General features: G+C 55.2%; 1 protein-coding gene across 4 annotated transcripts; it reads right to left on the bottom strand.

The window, feature by feature from the left end:
* Positions 1-757: 757 nt before the first annotated feature.
* Positions 758-20,458, bottom strand: LOC113613813 (signal transducer and activator of transcription 5A). 4 transcript variants are annotated; one of them, XM_027094828.1, is made up of 19 exons: positions 20,111-20,451; positions 19,159-19,313; positions 18,699-18,855; positions 17,450-17,539; positions 14,393-14,567; positions 9,908-10,038; positions 9,548-9,699; positions 8,921-9,076; positions 8,332-8,511; positions 6,945-7,032; positions 6,734-6,850; positions 6,304-6,396; positions 5,659-5,865; positions 4,968-5,062; positions 4,752-4,882; positions 4,164-4,319; positions 3,572-3,623; positions 3,189-3,296; positions 758-2,189 (listed from the first exon to the last, which is right to left on the bottom strand). In XM_027094828.1, exons 2-19 carry the CDS (start codon positions 19,284-19,286, stop codon positions 2,027-2,029), a joined length of 2,379 nt encoding a protein of 792 aa, XP_026950629.1. In that variant the 5' UTR covers positions 19,287-19,313; positions 20,111-20,451; the 3' UTR covers positions 758-2,026. The 4 variants fall into 4 exon arrangements, with proteins under 4 accessions (XP_026950629.1, XP_026950626.1, XP_026950627.1 ...); XM_027094825.1 differs by having other exon boundaries at positions 6,728-6,850; positions 20,111-20,450; XM_027094826.1 differs by having other exon boundaries at positions 6,728-6,850; positions 19,159-19,296; positions 20,111-20,450.
* Between the last annotated feature and the right edge of the window lie 1,967 nt (positions 20,459-22,425).

Here is a 22,425-nt window from a genome sequence, read left to right as displayed (position 1 = left end):
GCGCCGAACACCATGGAGACGAGCCGGTGCGGGAGATACGCGCCGCCTCCCCCTGCAGAGATGCAGCTCCAGATTAGCGCGCTCCCGGCTCGGCGGCTGCCTCCCCTCCCGCCCACCCCCGCCAGCCCCGCGCCGGGCCCCTGCGCCGGTCCCGGCGGGCTGCGAGCCCTTCTTCCCTCGCTTTGAGCCCTGAAGAAACCTTGTCATAGGCTCTTGTTCCCCGCCCCCGCCCCGGCCCTCGGCGACAGCCCCTGGATCCCCGATGCCAATGGGGCCAAATGGGGAGACTGTCCTCTCGCCCCAGCCTCCCTCCCAGGCTCAGGCCGACCGTTTGAAAACGCAGGAACAGGGGGATGGTGCCACCTGCTGGCCTCTGGGAAGAGGCCAGGGGAGGAAGGACCGTTGTGAGGCTCCTGCAGCTTCCCCCTCCATCTTCCATCCAGAGGGGTTGAGAATGGTCTGGGCGCTGGCGCCCAGCTGCCACCTTGGAGACTGCTTATAGCAGCAGCTGATAAGGAGAGGCAGGGACCAAAGTTCTCCCCTGCCCCCGGTAATTCCTGCCCCATCTTTTCCCAAGACCTCAAGTTCTCTAGTCTGAGAGGCACCGAAAGTATTGGGGTGGGGATGGCACCCTTAAAACCACAGAAATGGGAGCCGACTGGCAACTTCAAGCTACACCTTACAGCACCAGCTGCGCGGGAGGAGAGGAACAAAACGACTCCAGCGGTCCCCACGACCCAGGAGCCATTCCAGCAAATTTATGAAAAAAAATATTTTATTCAAAAACACTGTTTACACAAATGTGTAGCCTTTGTACAAATGCTTCCCGTCCCCACCTTCCTTGAGAGACGTTTCAACCTGGGACTCGTTCTGGGACTCCTTCCACTGTCAGCTGCCCTGGCTGCGTGTGGCAGCTTCAGAGGGAGGAGCATGTGAGGTTGGGAGCGAGGCCTTCGCAGACCACAGCCAGTTATGCAACTGCGATGAGGCCTATTCCAGGTTCCACCTCCCAGCAGAGTGGGCCTCGAACAGCTTTTACCCCGCCCTCCAAACTCCACAGGTGAGCTGCAAGCCCCTGGTGCTGCCTCTTGCTGCAGGGATTTTCCAGGAGGGGTTAGGGGACCAACACTGCAAGTCCTGGGCCTCCTGTTCACCACATCCTCGACCAGTCCCTCCCCCACTCCCCACCCCCACCTCTTCCATAAGTAAGCAAGGTTGCAGATAGAGAGGTGAGGAAAGAAGGCTGGGGCCAGATGGAGGGAAGGGGATATGGGATGGAAAGAGCAGGAATGTGGGCAGCAGCATTATACACTTGAAGCTGGAGCCCCCTGGCTGGGGACCAAGAGGCCAAGAAACTCCATCCTCACAGCAGCTCTGATAGGCCCGACGCAAAAGACCCGTTTCTGCCGTGTTAGGGACATGACCGCGGATGGCCTAGATTAGCTCTCAGTTCACAAAAAGCCTGGAGTCCATAGTCATTAGATAAAGTATAAAATATCACTCAGAACTGGTCTCTTGATTCTTCCAACCTCCATCCTGAGGGGAAGAACCAAGAGACCAACACGTATGTTGCTCTGTACGAGAGCAGATGCACGTATATATATATATGCACACACACTTGGGAGGCAAAGCATCTAACTCAGGAGTAAAACTTGAGCTTAGAGACGTTACCTGTCTCCTTTCCCTTCTTGAATCATTCCATTCAAATAGCTACTGAGCAGACAAAGGCTCTGGCAGGAATAGGTTTGCCTGCCCCGCATACCTGCAACTACAGAAGCAGCTCAGTCTCTTCCACAACAGACAGACCCAGTGGGCTCTTGGAATGCCTCCATCTGAAGAAAAAGGCAGCCACATACCTAGGACTGCAAAGGCGAGGCAGGCACACCTTGTACACAAACGTGCGCATATGCATGTGGACACGTGCTGCCGGCAAAGGCATCAATATGCACAGCGATACAGAAACAAAATCACAATGAATATGAACCCTGCACGCTTCCAAAGAGAAGTGCAGGGTTCAAACAAACATTCACGAGAGCGAGCCTCTGGCAGAGGTGAAGAGCCCAGTAGGCGGGGAGAGGCGGGGGTCCAGACTGTCCATAGGGCGTCGTAAGAGTTCCTCCACATGCCGGGCCACATCCATGGTCTCATCCAGGTCGAATTCTCCATCCTGGTCGAGGACGGGGTCAGGGCTGGTAGAGAGAGAGGGACGTCAGAGGGAGCTGGCATGCCTCACAGCCCCAAGCTCCTGGGGGACAGCGTCCAGCCTGCTCCCCACTCAGACCAGAGGCTCATGGGAGCAGGACCCGCTCTGGCTAGACTCTCACACCCCAAGTTGAATAAGTCAGTCACTGGCTTGTCGGGAGACACCCCAGTTCTAGTCTCGTCGCTGACAACCTCATCGAGCGATCTCAGGGGAATGAGGTAGTTGGGTGAATGAGCTGCCCGTGAAACCCCAGGCACCATTCACTGAGCACCTATGAAGGCTTGGGCCTTCCAACCACGTTACACCAACCCTCACAGCCACCCATAAGGCAGGTATTTACTCCACTTTATAGAGGAAGAAACTGAGACTCAATCATGCTAGGAAACTTGTTCAGGGCCACCTGGTTGGCTGGTGGAGTCAGGATTGGAATTCCGGTCTTTGTGACTCCCAAGCCTGCGGTCGTCCTACGGCAGCAGGCCACCCACAGCTTGGAAGAGAATTAATTCTCTTCTCTGGGAACTCCAGAGAGGAGCAATTGACACCCTGTTCCCACACAGCTCCTAAGAACAACTACCCCATCCGTAGCTACCCTGTATCAAGCCCTTATAACAGTCTCATCTGTGCTAAATACTCTACCCGCACTCTCTCACTTAATCCTGACCCCAGTCCCACGTAGTAGGTCTTTTTGACTCCATTTTACAGATGAGGAGACTGAGCATCAGAGAGGCTCAGTAATTTCCCCAAGGTCACACAGCTAGTCAGCACCAGGGCAAGGACCCTGCTACGTGTAGTTTCAAAATGCTCTATGCTTTTCATTGGCTGATCTCACCCACCCTGCACCTGGGCATGTGCCAGAGCCCGGCCTGGCCTGGGTGGTCTCAGACCTAGAGGAGCTCTGGGTTCCTTGCCCACCAGCCCTCTGGTGCCCAGCCTGAGGCCAAGTGCCCAGTTCCTCCCCACGGAGCCCCAGGAGAACACAACCTACTTCTGTGGGTACATGTTATAATGAGCCTGGGGGCACACGGCTGGGGAGGGGGCCTGGTCCATGTAGGTGGCACTGCTCCCGGCAGAGTCCGCAGAGGCGCTCACAAACCTGCGAGAGGAAGCAGAGCACAGCCTCAGCGGCGAGGGGCTCGGGGGCCACCTTCGTGTCTTTTTCAGGTGCGGAAGGACAGAGTGCCCGCTGAGCCTGGGGCCCTGGCTGCAGGAGCGGGGCCCTGGGTACCGACGCCCTGGTGACCAAGCCCAGCTCCCTCCCCAGGAGGGGCGGCGGTGAGGGGTGAGGAGAGCCAGGTGCGGGGCGGGGGGGCGGGTGGTGAGAGGAGAAGAGAAGCAGCAGGAGACCAGAGCTGGACCCGGGACACTTACTCAGGGACCACTTGCTTGATCTGTGGCTTCACGTATCCGTCCACTGCTTTAGCTGCAGAGGGCGGGGGGAGAACAGTGATGAGAACTGAAGTCTCTGGGAGCTCCCAGGGGAGTGGAAACCCACCTATGCAGTCTGCCTCCCCCTACATTGCCATGCGGCCTCAGCAGGGATGAAATTTCCCACAGATTCCCAATAAACACCCGCTGACAATAAACACCACCCAGGCCCTGGCTTGTCTCATTTTGCTTCCTACCCTCAACTTGAGGGTAGGTTTGAGGGTGGAGAGTAGTGAGGGCAGCTGATCAAGATGGGAGTCATGCACTATCTGTGGGTTTGCATTACGGCTCCTCCCCCAGCACTGCAGCCTCTTCCTCCAAGGGCACAGAAGTGAGTCCCACTCAGTGTTTTGCTTTGCAGGGAAGAAAGCTGGGTCAGAGGTTTTGCTTTCCTTTTCTTCAGTTGTGAGCCCTGAAATCCTCTGCACGTGCCTTGCACCATCCCACCGACAAACACCCACAGGGGAAACGGCCCCTCGGCTCTTCTTGGGGCGTCCCCACTGCCTAGCCCCGGGAGTGTCTGGGCAGTACGCACCGAGCACAGGAGTATAGTACTTGGAGAAGACCTCATCCTTGGGCCGGTCAGGAAACACGTAGATGAGATAGCTCAGGTCCCCCAGCCGGTCGGCCAGGGACCGGATGGAGAAATCCCGCGTGGTGAACGGCTTCAGATTCCACAGGTTACGGTCAGCTGTGAAAAGGCCAAGCTCATTCCCACAACCCACCACCCTGGGGAGGAGGATCAGAGCTGTGGGGCTTCAGGGCAGGCTTGCAGAGACATCAGGACTTTTACTAGCCTGCACGGCGACCCCACCCCTGTGCTCCTCGGCATAGGGCAATGAAATGACCACGGGCAAGCAGATACCAACAAGGCTGGGTCAGGGCAGAGAAGGACTCGCCCGGCAGTTCTGGAGTCCAGGAGGCCAATGATTTTAGGTTCTCCCCAGTGGAAAACAACAGAGAGGGAAAGTGCTTCTGAGCAACACTCCTCCCACCCTCCAAGCTCAGTTCCCGTGTCTCCCACCGGATACCTTCTAAGGATGCAGGCCTGATGGAGGATAGGCAACGAGGAAATGGAAGACAGGGCCACTGGGGCTAGAGTGTGGGCACGTAGGGAACTCACGAGAGTCAAACTTCCAGGCAATGGTGATGCCCCCTATTTCTGAGTCGCTAAAGCGCAACAAGAAGGTGCCGTCGGGCTTGTTGATGAGCAGGTCATGGGCCTGTTGCTTATTCACAAAACCTAGGATGGCCCTGGGTGCATCAAGCATACAGTGTCACTGCTGGCAGCAGCCACTGTCCCCTGAGCCCATGACCTCCCAGACCCCATTCCTCTCACCCGTCATTCCAATGGGGCTTGTGATGTTTCTTCAGCACCTCCATGACCCCATCGAACCACTGCCAGAAGGTGTAGTTCCAGCCTGGCAAGTTCTCCTGAGAGTCCCCAGGAAACCCCCAGTCAGGGCTTGTGCCCCCGTCGTCACGGGTGGTTCAGGGAACACTCAGTGCCCTCTTGTCCTCACCCAGACCTTCTCCCAGTTCCTCATCCGACTTGCCCCACACTCCAGCAAACTGCCACAGCCCCTGCTCATATCCTAGGGAACCAGAGAGTACACTGGCCTCTTGCCTCGCAGACACAGGGGTCCGGGACAACCCCACGGGGTGGGGGCTGGAGGTGCAAAGAATTGTCCAAGCTGGGTGAGACCTCCAAAGTGATTCCTGCCCGGCCCCTTCACTTTACAGATGGGCAAAGCGCAGCACAGAGGAGGGAAGGGGCCTGGCCAGTTAGGTAACACATCGAAGGCTAGAGCCCAGGGACCCTGACGCCCAGCTCCGGGTTCCTTCCATCGTCCTGCTTCGGCTCTCATGGCTGCCTGCGTTCCTTGGGGTACTAGCCCCCGTCTCTCCTGGTTGTAGAAGAGGGGGGATGGGGGTAGAGGGGGGCCACTGACCAGGGGCAGTAACCTGTGCGTGAGGTGGGGGAAGGGTGGCAGGGTGGTCCCAGGCAGGCAGCGGGCGGCGTCCCTCACCCTGTTGAACTGGGACCAGGACACGGACATGCCGTTGTAGTCCTCGAGGTGGCTGCTACCGCTGTTGAAGAGCTTCTGCGCCAGGAACACGAGGTTCTCCTTGGTCAGGCCCCGGTTGCTCTGCACTTCGGCCTTGAATTTCATGTTGAGCGCCTCGCACAGCTGCGGCCACAGGACTTTGTCAGGCACTGCAAACGGCACCCTGCCCTGAAGGGGAGAGAAGAAAGGAAAAAAAGGCAGATTGAGGGAGTAGGAGATATTTACACACACACAGACACAGATACCAAGAGATAGAGGGGACTGAGAAAGGTCCAGAAAAGGGGACAAAAATGCAAGGGAAAGAAAGGCTGGGGGCAGGGGCAGAGGGGTGGGCATACAGGGATGGAGACCCAGACCAGGACCCTGGGGAGAGAGATCAGGGACCAGAACCCCAAGACCACGCTCACAGACCTAGGAGACCCCAGTCCCTTGACCCAGAGCCCAGACAGAGCCTAGGACATGCCGAGGGCAGGCTGTTCACACCAGCTGCCCCCGACCTCTGGTCTGGCCCTAGGGTTGGGGAAGACCACTCAGCAGGGGCCCTGGGGTTGGGGCTGACCCTGGGAAGCTCCGAGGGGCCGAGGTGAGGGTCTCATGGGGACTCACCGGCTCAGCAAAGGCATTGTCCCATAGCACGGTGGCAGTAGCATTGTGGTCCTGGCTGCCATGAACAATGACAACCACAGGAAGGGACAGGGTCTACGGGAATCCAGGGAATGAGGGGTGAGGGCATATGACCACCGTCTTGCCCTCCTCTTGGGGGAGACCCCCAACCCTCATTCCTCAAGCCCCTCCCAGCAAAACTAAACCAAAAACAAACAAAAAACACAACACACTTCTTCTTGGCCCATTGCCTAAACTCTGCGGGCTGGTGCGGGCTTAAAACCTCGCAAATGGACACCAGCAGGGTGACATTAGGTTTTCTGAGAGCATCACGGGGTAACTGGACTGAGCCTGTGTGAGGATTCAAGTCTCTGGCTTTCCCAAGCCAGCCGGGCAGCCCGCAAGGAGACGGGGAGCCGGGTCTCACCTTCACCTGAAACACAAGCTCATTGCTGCCAACACTGAACTGAGACTCAAACAGGACCGTGAACTTCTCCTCTGTCACGGACTCCGCGCCTCGCCGGTCAGCGCGCTTGATCCTCTTCAGCGACTGCCGGAGGTCAGAGGGGAACGAGGAGAAAGCCGCCGGTTAGAGGACTCGGCTCTGGGCAGGCCTCCCTCCGTGGGCGGGGCCCAGTCCTCACCATGTTCCTGAAGTGAGCGCTGAGGGTGCCTGTGGCCTGGTGATACTCCATCACACAACAGTTGTTCAAGATCTCTCCGCTGCACTCACTGCGAAGCAGGGAAGAACCCATCTCTACTGGGCCCAGGCCAGGAGCACCACCCTGTCTGCACCCTGGGCCCAGACTTCTCCAGAAAGCCCTGCCAGCAGCCCCTGCCCCTCCCCTAAGAGCATTTCTCCGAGTGTCCCCGGGCTCACTTTCTCATCAATCTGAGAGCACCTGAGCAAGGTCTCCAAGGGTGGGGCCTGTGTCTCTATCACTAAAACTCCTTGGGTATCAAGATTGATGTGGGGACTACTGAGCCCCCGAGCCACAGCTACTGAGCCCACGTGCCACGACTACTGAAGCAACGTGCCTAGAGCCCATGCTCCGCAGCAAAGAGAAGCCACCGCAATGAGAGGCCTGCGCACCGCAGCGAAGAGCAGCCCCTGCTCGCAGCGACAAGAGAAAGCCTGCGGGCAGCAACAAAGACCCAACGCAGCCAATAAATAAATAAATGAATGAATAAACAAATAAATAAATTTAAGATTGATGTGGGGGCCTTCGGCAGTTTCTAGCGCACCTGAGATAAAAATCATGACCACAGCCTACAAAGATTCCCGAGATCAACCCCTGCCCACCTCCCTGGCCTCACTCAGGACAAGCGAGCCCACTGCCTTGTCTGTTTGCTGAACACGTACGCTCAGTGCCTGCCTCGGGACTTCTGTACTTGCCCTTCCTATCTCCACAAACACTCTTTTTTTATTTTTTTTGCGGTACGCGGGCCTCTCATTGTTGTGGCCTCTCCCGTTGCGGAGCACAGGCTCCGGACGTGCAGGCTCAGCGGCCATGGCTCACGGGCCCAGCCGCTCTGCGGCACGCAGGATCCTCCCGGACTGGGGCACGAACCCGCATCCCCTGCATCGGCAGGCGGACTCTCAACCACTGCCCCACCAGGGAAGCCCTCCCCAAACACTCTTGACCTTCTCATTCAGGTCTCCACTCAAATATATCCTCAGAAAGGCCCTCCTTGACTACCCATGTACTGCAGGCGCTGTGATATTGCTTTATTTTAATTTTCTGTCTCGAGGTTGGGCAGGGACAGGACCAAGTTCTGTGTGGATCACAGCTGTGTCTCAGTGCTCAGCACAGGTCCTGGGACACCCAGCAGCGAAATCCTTTTTGATTTACTATGTGTGCGAAGTGTACGCCAGGACAGACAGAGTGAACTGGAGCGACACGGGGCCACATCGCAATGCAGGACAAAGGGTTTCGGAGGGGGAGGCCATGCTGTCCCCATCACCCAGGACGCCTGCTGTAGAACAGAGGCTGAGCTGAGGGAGGGGCAGACGGGAGCAGGGCAACGTACTTGCGGGTGTTCTCGTTCTTGAGCAGCGACTTGGCCTGCTGCTCACTGATGATGGTTGCCTTCACCTGGGGGGGGTTCATGTGCACGTTCAGCTTCCCGCCCACCAGCAGGCGCACGGTGGCTGCGAACTTGGTCTGGGTCTTCAGGACCTGAGGGGGCTGCTTCTCGATGATGAACGTGCTGCGGGGACACAAGTGACCAGGTGACGCCTCAGGGGACGGCGCTCCAGTCCCTCCCTCCGCGTGGCGAGGCCGCCTTGCGCGGGGCACAGCAGGCGAAGGAAGGGCTTGTGGCACAGCCCCCGGTCCCGGGGGGGCCACTGCGAGTCGGGGGAGCTGGCAGGAGGGGAGGCAGTGAGATGAACTCAACAGCTGAAATGGGGGGAACAAGCCCATACAGCGTCCACGAGAGAAACTGGGCAAGGTGAACCGCAAGAGGCCACAGCAACAGGCGACAGAGGGGGATGGGATGAGGGTGTGAGGCACAAACGGAAGGGTTCAAGCCAGAGCGCCCTGTCTGTAAAGACCCTGCTGCCCGCGACCCAGGCCAACCGGATGGGGCCTGGGCGAGGCCAAGAGGCAGCAATCACCTGGTCACCAGGGCTGAGATGATGTCTGTGATGGTGGCGTTGACCTCAGCCAGCATCTCCTCCACGGGGCCGGGGATGGGCAGCTGCTGGCAGAGGTGCTCAGCTCTGCGGATCTGCTGCCGGTTCTGCCAGATGATCTCCGCCAACTTCTCACACCTGCACGGGAGCCCCGAGGCCAAAGGGAAGGACAAAGCCTTCACCCCCTTCCTCCAGGCCAGGAGCCAGAAGGCTCCCAGGCTGCGGAGAAGGCCCAGACCCAGCTCCACCCCAGGAAGCCTCGGCGCCTTAGCCGCCCGGCCTGTCCACTGAGCAGAGCACGGCTGCCCTGCCTTCCAGAAACACAAAGAAACTCACAGGAGGAGCGACCCTGACTTGGATCCAACCAGCCTGAGCGTCGCTCTGCACACCTGGCCCCACCCCACTCCCTCACCCAGGGACGCCCCTCCCGGGGAAGGTGGCACAGGACGGGGGCACCAAAGTCTGCATCAGGAACCAGACCACTGGTGAAATGAGACCTGTGCCCCGACAGAGGGAGCCGGCTGCTCACGGAAACACAGGAGCAGGACAGCAGCCGGTGGCGCCACGCTGAGCCCCTGCCGCCCCCGCCTGGCCCCCCACACCCACTACCAGGATTGTAGCACGTCCAGGCTGCCCTCGGGGGGCCCTCCGTTCCCCGCCAGCTGCTGCCGCCGCTTCCACTGGATCAGCTCGTCATCCAGAATGATGGTCTGCTGCTTCCGCAGCAGCTGCAGGGTCTTCTGGTGCTTCTCGGCCAGCTCCTGCAGGGCGGGTGAGGGGAGCGGCCCTTCTGGGCTCTCAGAACACCCCGCAGGGCCTCCCCTCACCCCTTGCCGACCCGCTCTGCCCTGCGTGCCCACACAGAGGGGAAGGCTCTGGCCTCCTGCTCTGCTGGGTCCCGCTCTCCTCCTGGCTCTCTCCCTCCCTAAGGTCCACACCCGGGAGGGGAGGGATGCAGAGCCCACTCACCACGCGGTACTGCTGCAGTGTCTGGGCCTCGCGCTGCAGCCAGGCCTCCAGGGACACCTGCTTCTGCTGGAGGGCCGTCTCCCGGCTCAGACGCTCCTGGGGGTTCAGCTGGGCCAGCTGGGCAAACTGAGCTGGAGGAGGGGACAGGACACCCACGACCATGACCTCCCCGGGTCCAGCAGGGAGCCCGGCAGAACTGCACTCACCTGTTCTGGAGGCAAAACCCTGGAGGGGACACAGCTGACAAGTGGCCAGTCAGGGTTCCACAGCCATGGCGCCCAAAGATGAGTGGGCTCCGTCCCCTGGCCCCCCGACTCTGAGCTCCCCTTGGGGAGTGGGGAGACGGAAGCTAGGAGTACAGCTGAGGAGGAGCCAGCCCATGGCCTCCCTGCCCGCCCAGCCCTCCTCTCCCCACGCGGGGTCCGGCTTAGAGCCACCCTGCCTGGTCTGAAGTGTGTCCTCGCCGTTTAAAAGGCGGGTGAACTCGGACAAATCACCTCACTCTCCCATGCCTCAGCTTCCCCAGGTGTAAAATGGGAGAATCACGGCACCTGCCTCAGTGGCTGCTGTGACGTTAAATAAGCAATGATGCATTAAATACTCAGGAAGCTGCCTGGCACCATCAGCTCCAGGTGAGAGTCAGTCCTCACGGTCAGTGGGTTACAGGACGGGATTAAAGGCTGATGGAGCAGCTCTCAGGACAAAGCCGCATCGGGAAGGCCCTGCTCCGCGGGGCTGAGCGCAGCAGCCTCTCCTCGGGGAAGCGGGGGGGTGGGGGTAGGGGGGTGTTTCTCCAGGTGCTGAAGGGGCCTAACATGTTTGTCCAGGTTGGGTCACTGTGAGCTCAGCAGACCAGCCGGAAGAGGGAGGGAGACAGAGCGTCCAGGGCCACTGGGGACACGAAAGCAGCAAGATTCCCTCAAGAGAGGGAGGCAGCTTCTCTCCACACCAGCTGTCAGGCATCTCATCGATGGCAGGAATAAGGTAACGAGGCCTCACTGACGAGGCCTTTTCAAAAAATCTGTTATATAATACTTAAGACCTAGGCAAGTATTGATAGAAAGGACGATACAAGGAACACCTGTGTATCAAGAAGCCAGCTTAAGAAAGTAAACATTTCCACAGTTAAGCACCTGTACACCCTCCCCTGCCGGCATCCCCATCCCTCCCTCCACAGGCAATCACCATCCTAGATGCTGGCATTCCTACCCCCACCAATAGGCTTTTGGAACGTCCCACGGTCCTTACTGGGGCTGAGTCAAGAAGATGAGAGCGTCAGTCAGCAGGTCTTGGTCAAGTTCCTGGCAGGCCTCTGAGGGCCATGTCACACTGACCGAGGCCCTGCCCTACGGACGCACAAAAGCAACTAAGGACACACTAACGCAACCCTAGACAGCCAGGAAGGCCCAGAACTAGAAGAGAACTTAGAAACATGGCTCTCACATGACTGCGGGGGATGGAGCAGGTAAGGAACACAGCAGAAGAATCTGGAGAGCCACCTCGGGATCCTGCCGCCCACAGGGAGGTGGTGGGGATCCCAACACCAGGCCCAGCCTCCTTATGCAAGTGACCCACTTAGGTCTCTCCTGGCAAATTGGAGAAGCTTCTGGGAAGGACGCCAGGACACTTGAGGCAACTGTCTGCTCCACTGGAGGGAGCTGAGACTTCCCTTGCACACACGGATCAGTAGTCTGTGTTTCTGATGGGTGCACTTGATCAATGAGACTGAACTGACATTGCACGATGGGGACAAACCCAAACCAGAATCGAAACCCAACCTCACAAGTAGGAAACAGAAAACCCCAGAATAGGATCATCAATACTGTCAACCAGTCAACGGCCTTGGGTAGAAAGCATAGCCTGAAATGTCCTGCTCCCTAATGTAGCAGGAGGGCCTTCCTTTCTTTCGGGTCAGTCTGGGATGGATTCAGATCTGAAGAAGAGCTGCTAGAATTGTCCCCCAACATTTACTCAACAGCTGCTATCATTCAGGCAATGTGCTAGTCTCAGGGTACAGAAAACACTGACAGGGCAAGGTAGGAGGAAAGCTTAAGTAGTTAAATTAAAATAGAATCTTAAAAAAATTTAAACAATTAAAAGGAAGAACAGAGGAACAAATACTGAAAAGGGACAAAACAAAATAAATATTAACATGGGGACCTCAATTGCTATTACATTAAATATTAATGGACTAAACACCTTAATTAAAAGCAAAGATTGTCAGAATAAATAAAAAAGCTGGACTCAACTATATGCTGTCTACATTTCAAATTTTAAAAAGCATGGATAAAAATATGTTTCTATTTAAAAATAGAATAAGAAGGCTGGAGGAGTAATACTAGTATCTGATAAAGTAGACTTCAAGGCAAAGAGTGTTACCAGAGCTCAAGAAAGATATTCCATAAGTATTAAGGTGTCAATCAATCAGAATGATATAATAATTCTCAATGTATATGCATCTAATAACAAAGCTTCAAAAATACATAAAAGAAATATTTACATAAATAATTGGAAAATTACACAATACTATAGGAGATTTTGATACCTCTCTTTCAGCATCTGATAGAACAATTAGGCAAAAAAATCAATAAAGATATATCAGTGATTCTTAAAGTGTGAACCAGGGATCCCTGAAGGGTTCCTAAGACCCTTATAGGAGGTCCACCAAGCCAGAACTATTTTCATAAAGTCATAGGACCTTATTTACCTTTTTTTCTCTTATTCACTTATAAGCACACAGCAGAGTTTTCTAGAGGTTACAAGATATGTGATGTTACAACAGATTGAAAGCCAGCTCCAGCTATCTCCTATTAAGCCTAACATTAAAGAGATTTGCAAAAATGTAAAGCAATGCCACTCTACTCACTAAATTTGGTGTGGGTTTTTTTAACTTTATTATGTTAACATCATATATTATGTTATATATGTTAACATTATTGAATTTATTATTGCTATCTTAAAATAAAACAACTTCAGAACATACATTCAAGTCCACAAAATACCTTCACCAACACAGAGCATATGCTGGGGCATAGAACAAGTCTCAATACATTTACAAGAAGAGATCATATAGAGTATGTTCTCTGACAACAGTGGAATTTAACAATGAAATGAAAATGAAATCAATAATGATATGACATCTAGAAAAACACAAAATATTTGGAAATTAAACAATATACTTCTAAATAGTATATGGGTAAAATAATCAGAAGAGAAATTAGATAGTATTTCAAATCGAATGATAATGAGCATACAGCATATCCAAAATGATGAGATGCAGCTAAAGCACTGATGAGAGGGAAATTGATAGCTCTGAATATATACATTAGAAAAGAAGCAAGGTCTAAAATCAATGACCTATGGTTCTACCTTAGGACACCAAAAATAGAAGAGCGAAGGAAAAGGCAGTTTGATACTTCTTGTTCTCACTAGAATGGGGTGGTACAGCTCTGGGGTCAATTTGAAGTGAAGGAAGATGAGCCACATTTCAAGACTCTTAAAAGTGTACCTGGGGTGAATTTCTTCTGAGTTAATTTTTCTTTCCCTACACCCTTATCATGGCAGTCACTAGCAAGTTATAGACCTAGGAGACAGGAGAATTTTCCACTGTCACCTCCTCCTCCCATCTTTACCTCCTATTAGGCTCAAGAAGGGGTATTCCTGGAGTTCCACCTCTCCCCAGCCTGGTTCAACCAGGGGACTCCCAACCTAAGTCCTCCCTTTGACTGGGGAACACTTTGTCCATATTCATTCTTTCATTGATTCATTCATTGAAATATTCACTGAATATTGGTTAAAATATAGTGATTTTATGACATATCTCTAGTTAAGATCCAGTTCTGCAACTTGCAAGAAACCCAGGCCAGGGCTTCTCTGGTGGCACCGTTGTTAAGAATCCGCCTGCCAATGCGGGGGACATGGGTTCAAGCCCAAGCAACTAAGCCCATGCGCCACAACTACTGAACCTGCGCTCTAGAGCCCTTGAGCCACAACTACTGAGCCCGTGTGCCACAACTACTGAAGCCTGTGCACCTACAGCCCGTGCTCCACAACAAGAGAAGCCACTGCAATGAGAAGCCTGCGCACCACAACGAAGAGTAGCCCCACTCTCTGCAACTAGAGAAAAGCCCACGCGCAGCAACGAAGACCCAATGCAGCCAAAAATAAAGAAAATAAATTTAAAGAAACCCAAGCCAAATTACGTGTTCTCTTTGAACATCAGTTTTATCATCTGCAAAACAGGAATAATACAACTACCTATTTTTTAGGGCTGTTGTAAAGGTTGTAGTGAATAATGCATGCAAAGGTTTTAGCCTGGAGCTTGGCCCATAGCACGGGCTCCATCACTGGGAACGTTACTCCTCCCAAGCTTTGGATAAGGTTCTGGGGAGACAGACGTGGATCTAGCCCCAACCCTGCAGGAGTTCACAAAGTGGTCTCACTCCCGTCCCCCAGACACACGCTGCCCTCCTACAGCAGCCTTACCCTGGATCCTTAGGCTCTCTTGATACTGGATGATGAAGTACTCTTGAGTCTGCTGCAGCTTCTTCAGCTCATTCTCTGTGTCCTGTGTGACCAGTCGCAGCTCCTCAAGTGTCTGGTTGATCTGAAGGTGTTTCTGGGACATGGCATCAACCAGGATCCCAGAAGAAGAACTACCCTGGAGACATATCAGGGGAGAGTGTGGGCAGCAGTAAACTGGGCAGTGAGGATGGCAGAAAACCTCAGGCCCTGGGGAACGCCAATACTACAGACACCAGATGCCAGATCTAGAATAAGAAGGAAGGGTACTTTGAGTCAGAAGGAGAGTCATTTGCCAGAATGGGGGTAGAGGAAGAGAAACAGGTGACCTGGCAGACTATGGCATCTTCATAAAGCATGGAAGAAACTTCTATTGCAGTTCTAACCTCCACCAGAGTATCCCACCCAGGGTCCATCTGGGTTCTCTCTGGAGAGACTAGAATTCAACATGTCCCAGGAGTTACCTGGGTTTTCCTACTAATGATGATGACCCCTCATTTCACAGTCACTCATTGACCCAATGCCACCTGTGCTAGGTGCTGGCGACACAGTGGGGGACAAGGCTGTGTGAACACACATCATCTGTGTCCTCACTCGAGACCTTCTTGTGACTGAGGGAAGAGGGTGAACCGCTCACAGGTGGCATCCTGGAGACCCCAAGTGAAGTGACAGGGGAGGCATCCACAAGGGCTTTGTGGATCCAGTCATTGAACTGCCCTGGGTGGATCTATTCCTTCAACCAAGTCTTTAGGGCCTTTCCAATGACCTGCTCTCAGAATAAAATCCAAACTCCTTCCACACCCTCCACAGCCCTAGCCGATAGCCTCTGCCTACCCTACCCGCAGCACCACTGCTGCCCAAGCACACCCGCTGCTTTCTGTTCCTGAATACATAAGCGTGTTCCTGCCTCAGCGCCTTTGTATTTGTTGTTCCATCACCTGGAACATTCCGGCACCAAACCTTCCTGCGGGCGCTTCCACTGGCACCTTTTCAGAGTGACCCTCTCTGACGAGCCAATTTAAAATAGGACCTCCCTTACCGAAGGTGTCTTTTTCTTGCATGTTCTTTCTTTCTTTTTTCTTTTTTTTTTTTTGAGGTACGCGGGCCTCTCACTGTTGTGGCCTCTCCCATTGCGGAGCACAGGCTCCGGACGCGCAGGCTCAGCGGCCATGGCTCACGGGCCTAGCCGCTCCGCGGCATGTGGGATCCTCCCGGAACCGGGGCACGAACCCGCGTCCCCTACATCGGCAGGTGGACTCTCAACCACTGCGCCACCAGGGAAGCCCCTTTCTTTCTTTTTTTAAATTTATTTATTAATTTGTTTTTATTTTTGGCTGTGTTGGATCTTCGTTGCTGCTCATGGGCTTTCTCTAGTTGAGGCAAGCGGGGGCTACTCTTCCTTGCGGTATGCGGGCTTCTCATTGTCGTGGCTTCTCTTGTTGCAGAGCACGGGCTCTAGAGCGCAGGCTCAGTAGTTGTGGCTCACGGGCTTAGTTGTTCCGCGGCAGGTGGGATCTTCCCGGACCAGAGCTCGAACCCGTGTCCCCTGCATTGGCAGGCGGATTCTTAACCACTGCGCCACCAGGGAAGCCTGCATGTTCTTTCTTGTCTGCCTCCCTGTACTAGGATGTGAACTCCTTAAGGCCTAGGACCTTGTCTGTCTTGTGCACCACAAAATCCCCAAGGCCCAGGACACCAGAGGTGTTGAAGAACAGCTTGATGACTGGGAGAACACTTATTTCCCCCCAACCATGACCTGCATCGTAGGCATGTATTTCTTAATTGCAGCCGAACTCATTTGTACATTTACAGATAGCTCTGTAATTGCACCAAGTCAAGAGTTGTACCAGTTGACCCTCTGTGACCTGGCTTCTGCCCAGTTGGCTCCCTTCTCCCCAGTAGCACTGAACACTTAACAGTTCTTCGAATGTCATAAGGTGGCTCGCGCCTTCCTGCCCTCACATATACTGCTGTTATTTTTGACTAGAAAACTCATCCTGCCTCCTTCCTCCCTCTTTCCCCACTGTAGTTCGGGCATCCTTTTCCTCAGGACACCCTCCCCTCCACCAGCCAGCCTGCTCCAGTCTGAGTTGGATCCTTTTTCCAAAGAGGCCCGCTTCGCACTCAGCTGACACCTAAAGAATCTATCATCGCCTGAATTCCCTTTAGGTGGAGACCAGGACTTTATCTGTTTTTCCCGTCCTAGTCCAGTGTCAGATGCACAGCAAGACCTGAATAAATGTTTACTGAATGAACTCTCAAATTCTTGCAATCAGTCTCCACCACAAGTAAATAATAAATATGACTTCGCTCCAGGCACTAGTCTGTGGTCTTTACCTATGGGATATCATTTTATGCAATTCATTTTGCTTTATTGCAGATAATATACCATTTGTACCATTGTCCAAGCAATGTCTGATGCCTTTATGATTTCAGAACATGGGGGACGAGTCCCTGCTCTGCCTCGCTAGGCCTCGCTTCTCTGAGCTTGCCGGGTTACTTCTTCTGACATAGACCTCGGCTCTGCCTCCCCACATAGACCACACCGGAGGATATTTCTTCTTTTGTCTCCAGCCCCATTTATTGAATGACAAATCTTTCCCCTGGTGATGTGTAATGCCATCACTGACTGACATAGATTGCATCTCCTGACGTGTATGTGTGTTTTTAGGGCTTCCTTTTCTGTTTCATTTGTGTTTGTCCATCCTTTGCCCACATAGTATCACACAATAACCCTACAGGGTAGATACTGTGACTGTCCTCATTTATAATAGAAAAAGACAGCGGCTCAGAGAGGTTAAGTAACTTGCTTAAGTCACACAGCTAGTAAGTAGTAGAGCCAGGGACTGAAGCCGGGGAGTGGGGGTCGGGTGTCAGTCTACACCTGCATGGGATACTGCCTCTCACACTTGCCCAAGTCTTTTATTTCTTTGGTGCTTTCTCATGCCAGTGTTTATAAAACATATAAAAGCAGGTAGAAGGACTTCCCAAAACCTCTCCCCAAACCCATGGGACACTCACATTGTTGGCTTCTCGGACCAGCCTCTGTTCATTGTACAGAATATGGCGGATGCAGCGCACCAGCTCCATGGGGCAGTGGTCATACGTGTTCTGAAAGAGTCCAACAGCAGCTGTCAGTGGCCATCCTCTGCTCCCACCATGACCATTGCAGTGCCACACCCACCCCTTCCTCTCCTCCAGCCCCTGCCTCAGCTTCCCCTGGGAAGCCTCAGGAACTGTCACCAGAACCTCTATCTCTCCTGGACTTGATTTCCCCTAGCAGATCTTCATATTTGGTTTGCAGTGCATTAGAAACAGTTTACAAAGCACTTCCAATCTGCCATCGCCTTTGACTTGGACATCATAGAAACCCTATGACATAAGCAGAAACTGTTATCCTCATTTCACAGATGAGAAAACTGATGCTCAGAGAGATTAAGTACTTGTCCAGAGGCAAACGACTGAGCAGATGACTCATTAGGGCATCTAATGCCAAGGTCAAGGTACTTCCACTATAGTCCTGGCCCTGGGTTCCTATTTTGCTCCCCTTTTCCCACCAAGTTTCTCGTGTTTCCTGCCTCTTCTGGGATGGACTTTTTATTCTTCTGGCGCCCTGCTGCTGGTATTTAACAAGGGCTCTCCAAATATTCAAGTGAGTTCCAACAAATGCTCAACTACGATTACCACCCTCACCCCTTTCCTGCTGCCACCAAAACTCCCTCTCTCCCCTATATTCCTTCCCCCCCGCATCCTCAGGTGAAGGAGAAGCTACACCTTACATCCAAAACCTTAATTCAAGGCTCCAGGACAACTCTGTTCCTCTTGCACACGACTTCAGCAGCTCTTTGAAAAGCCTTTAAAAGAGCTGCAAGAGGGATGTGTGGCTGCCTCGTTGCCTCATTTCTAGAACCTGTCAGTATTCCTTTCTCTGACAACAGAATCTTGACTTGCTCTACCCCCATCCCTTCTGCTTGATCTGCCCAGAATGCAGTTTCACCCAGCCCCCTTCTCTTGGGGACAAACACGCCCCACCTCTTGCTTTATAATATGCTAAGGGGAATCTGACAGGTCTGATTTAGAAAGAGGGGGTGGGGGAAATCGAAGCACAGAAAGGTTGCCGATAAGTTCAGGGATATACGGTGAGTCAGTGGCCAAACCAGGAAAAAAACCAGGGGTTCTGGTGCTGGAAAGAGAAGGCGGACACCGCACCCTGCAGATGGCCCAGAGCTCATGCCCACCCGGAGCTTCGTGGCCCCAAGCTCATACCCACCTGGAGCTGCGTGGCGTAGTGCCCCAGCTTGATCTTCAGTAAGAACCCATCTTCCCCTACTTGGTGCTCAGCCTTCTTCTGCAGCTCCTGCACCAGGCCCTCCAGGAGCTGGGTGGCCTGGGGTCGGTCCTGGGGATTGTCCAGGTCGATGGCATCCCTTGGGGCAGGGCAGGAGAGAGAAGCCTACTATGACGCCTCCTTGGGCATGGAGGTCAGGCACCAAGAGGGACGTGGAAATCCAAGGCTCGTGCCCACAAGACTTGTTCCTGGCAGCTCCACAGGCACCAGAGTCTAGAAACATTCCCTCTCCAATCCCAGACCCCCATTTCCCTGTTCCCCTTTCCCAAGGACACCTTCCCTTCTGCACAGAGCGGGACAGACAGGACCAGAATCTCACCAAACCACAAAGAGGAGACCTAAAGGCCGAGGGGCCTGGATGGCGGCAGGCAGGGGCACCTACCACGGCTGGCTCTCGATCCACTGCGCTAAGTAATGCCGGACCTCGATGGGGAAGTGCTGCCCATACAGCACCTGCATCTGGCGAAGCGCATCTCCCTGCAGCTGTTGGGCCTGGATCCAGCCCGCCATGTCCGTTCACCTAGCGCGAGCAGAGGGCTGAAGAGGCGCCTCCTTGTTAGAGGCGAGGGCTGGGCCTGCCCCTGGCCCTGCCATGCCCACCCATCCCTGGACCGCGGTCAGGCCCGGCCCCTCCCCTCCCACAGACACGCTTTCCTGTGCGGGAAGAGAGAGGGTGCGGAGGGGAAGGCCGCCCTTCCCTCCAGCGAGGAACCCGCTGAGGCTTGGGGAGGGGCTCCCGAAAGGCAGGTGCCCTCCCCCTCTTCCTCTCCCCTCGCCCCACCGGGGCTTCCCCGGGGTGGGAACAGCTAGAAACTGAAAGAGAAACTTGATGGCGGAGGCCCACGGGCCCTCTGGGGAGGGCTGCAAGAATCCCCCCACCCTGCTTCGAACCCCGAGTCCCCATTTCTGGGAACGGGGGATATTCCAGCCCAACGTTTGGGCAAGCCACCGACGGTTCCCACCGGACGGCTCTGTCACCGTAAGCACGTGGCTGGGGTTAAGGAGAGAGGGCTGAGGAGACAGACACTCCCTCTCTTGGGCTGCGTCCCCCAGGCTGTGCCCCGAGGTCTCCCACTGTCCAGTCCGACAGCGCCCCCTGCCCTCTGCCGGCGAGGATGGCGTCCACCCTCGGCCCCCTCCCTGCATCAGCGTCCCGCGTCCCTCGTCTCTCGTCTGCGCTGCGCGCTGCGCCGAAACTCCCTCTCGGTCCCGGGGACCGTCCCCTGCACCCCTACGGCCGTCGGGCTCCGGGTCGCGCGGTGAGGGGGCCGGGGCAGCAGCCAGGGGCGCCCTCTGGGCGCGCGCCGCCGGGGACGCGCGGCCGGGCCACCCACCTGGTCGCGCAGAGCCGTCCGGCTGCGGGGCTGACGCTCGCTCCCGGCCCGGGCTCCTGGCGGCGGCGGAGGCGGTGGCGGCGGCTGTTACTACAGGAAGGAGCCGAGAGCAGCGATTTCCTCCTCAAAGGTCAGCTGCCTCTGATAGACCATACACAGCGCGCGAGCTCTCGCCAACACCCCTCCCAGCCTCGGTCGCTCCCTCCCTGCCTCCGCCCTTGGTGGCTAGTTCCCCGGCGAGTGCACAGCGGCGGCGGCCGCGGCCGGGCCCCAGGCAGCGAGGCGGGGCTGGCGCCGAGCACAGGAGCTGCCCCGATGGCCGGGTCACCCGGGAGTCCCAGCCAGCCCTCGCCGGCGGCCCCGCGGAGCTGCCGCGGACCGTGCTGAGCAAGAGGCGCAGGAGTGGCTGGAGGATGAGGGTGGGAGGGCTGGGAAATCCCGGGCTCCGGAAATCCCAAAGCAGGGCCTCAGTTTTCTCATCTGTAAAAAGGGAGGAGGGAAGGGTTGGAGCAGCCTTCCAGCCCGGGCGTTTGTCATCTTTTGAGTCTCTAGATTTAAAAAGTTTAGCGTGTGTGTGCGTGTGTGTTTGTGTGGGTTGGGGACACAACTTTTGTAATCTCAGAGACAAAGCGTATTGAGGGGAAAGACTGGGGATTCCAGAGAAGGCAGCTCACCCAGGGGGCCCCCACCGCCCCTCCTTCCATCACTCCCGCCACTGTGCACCCCCGCCTGCAGTAGAAAAAAGAACGAACCTTGGCAGGCAAATGTTTCAACCCCCTGAAATTATGCAGATAAGAAATGGGGTCCAGAGAGGGGAGGGGGCTCGCGTAGGGTCCCACAGTGGGCACAGGGCCTAGTCCGCAGCCTATGGTCCATACATGATCCTGCCTCTCCACTCACCCCAGCCCAGTCACATCTGAGGCTGGTCCTGTCTTCAGAAAGTCCAGGGAGGGGTGTCTTGAATCGTCACAAGCTTAGGACTGCCTATATGCCTTGACAGAGCAGGGAACACCTTCCCTGAGCCTTGCCTGGGTCCCAGCCCCCTCCCTGAGAGCCCCCCTAAGGGGCCTGTGGAGTTGGGCAAGGCTGCCCTGGAAGCCTTCCATTCCCTTTACCCAGCTTCCCTCTCCTCTGGGGCCACCCCCATGCCTGGCAGCTGGTACTGGCAGCACCAAGGGAGGGGCCAGTCTGGCAGCCCACTCAGGGCCGGCTGGGCCAAGACCTCATGTACTGGGGGCAATCATTCTCCTCTCCCTCCCTCCCTCCCACCCTAATTCCTTCTTGGACCTGCCCTTTTCTCTCCATTCCTTCCCCCCCTTCATGTGCCCCCCATCTTCTTACCGCTCACTACTGCCCCACTTTCATTCTTTCACTTCAGAGAAAACCCGAAGTTTAAGGCTGCAGAAGCTGGATTGTCTCCCCTTCCCACCCCCGACACACTTCCATGTGTGGTCACGGTCTCAGTTGGCAGGATCGCAAGGAAAGGAATTGAAAACTGTAAAGGGGTTCAAGGGATTGGGGAAAACTTGCTCTAGGGCGGAGGAAGCACAATCCTCTTCCTCTTTCCTTCCTCTACTCTGTGCAACGGATCCGGCAGGGGAGGGTCTGACACACAGCTAGGGGCTCACCTGGAGTGACAGCCGAGTGTCAGAGCTGGAAAAAAAAACGTAAAGATGATTTTACAAATGGGGAAACACAGGCTGGAGAGGGGAAGTGACCCGGTCAGTGTCACGAGGACACAGTGGGTGGGCCCGATGTGGCACCTGTGCCCTCCAGCCTCTCACTGTGAGCAGGTGGCTAAGTCAGTCAGTGGGAGCAGATTCCTTGAGTTTCCAAGTCCTCTGAGCCACGTCTGGAAGGCAGAGAACCACCCTTGCCATGCAACCGCATCTGGGCATCTGGAAAGGGTGGGATGGGGATGCCAGCTTCAGCGTGGGGGCCCTGCCTCCCCACTTCCAGGCAGTCGCCTCTCCAGCCTCCTCCCCAGGGCCTGCTGGGGCCTGCTGCTCCAGCTGACAGCCCTGCGCACCAAACATCTGGCTGGATGGGACTGGGCTTGGCTAGGGGGGTGGGTCCTCCTGGGTCCTAAAAAAAAGCTAGCATTGGGGTGCCCCTGAACAAAACTGGAGGGATTGGCCTAAAAGGGTGTGCCCCGGTGCCTTCAGAGCTCTCACATGCCCCCCTCTTCCCCTGTGTCCAGTGGCGACAGTTGTTTCCCTACACCTCTGGATCTCTCCCCATTTGGCCTCTCTGTGAGGCCCTGAATTTGGGTGTCCTTTGTTGCATGTTTCTTCCTCTTGCTTTTTGATTCTCCA

Source organism: Aethalodelphis obliquidens, unplaced genomic scaffold, assembly GCF_003676395.1.
Source record: "Aethalodelphis obliquidens isolate GAN/ISIS:26980383/991018 unplaced genomic scaffold, ASM367639v1 scaffold89, whole genome shotgun sequence".
Classification (NCBI taxonomy): domain Eukaryota; kingdom Metazoa; phylum Chordata; class Mammalia; order Artiodactyla; family Delphinidae; genus Aethalodelphis; species Aethalodelphis obliquidens.
This window is presented reverse-complemented; position numbering and strand designations above follow the sequence as displayed.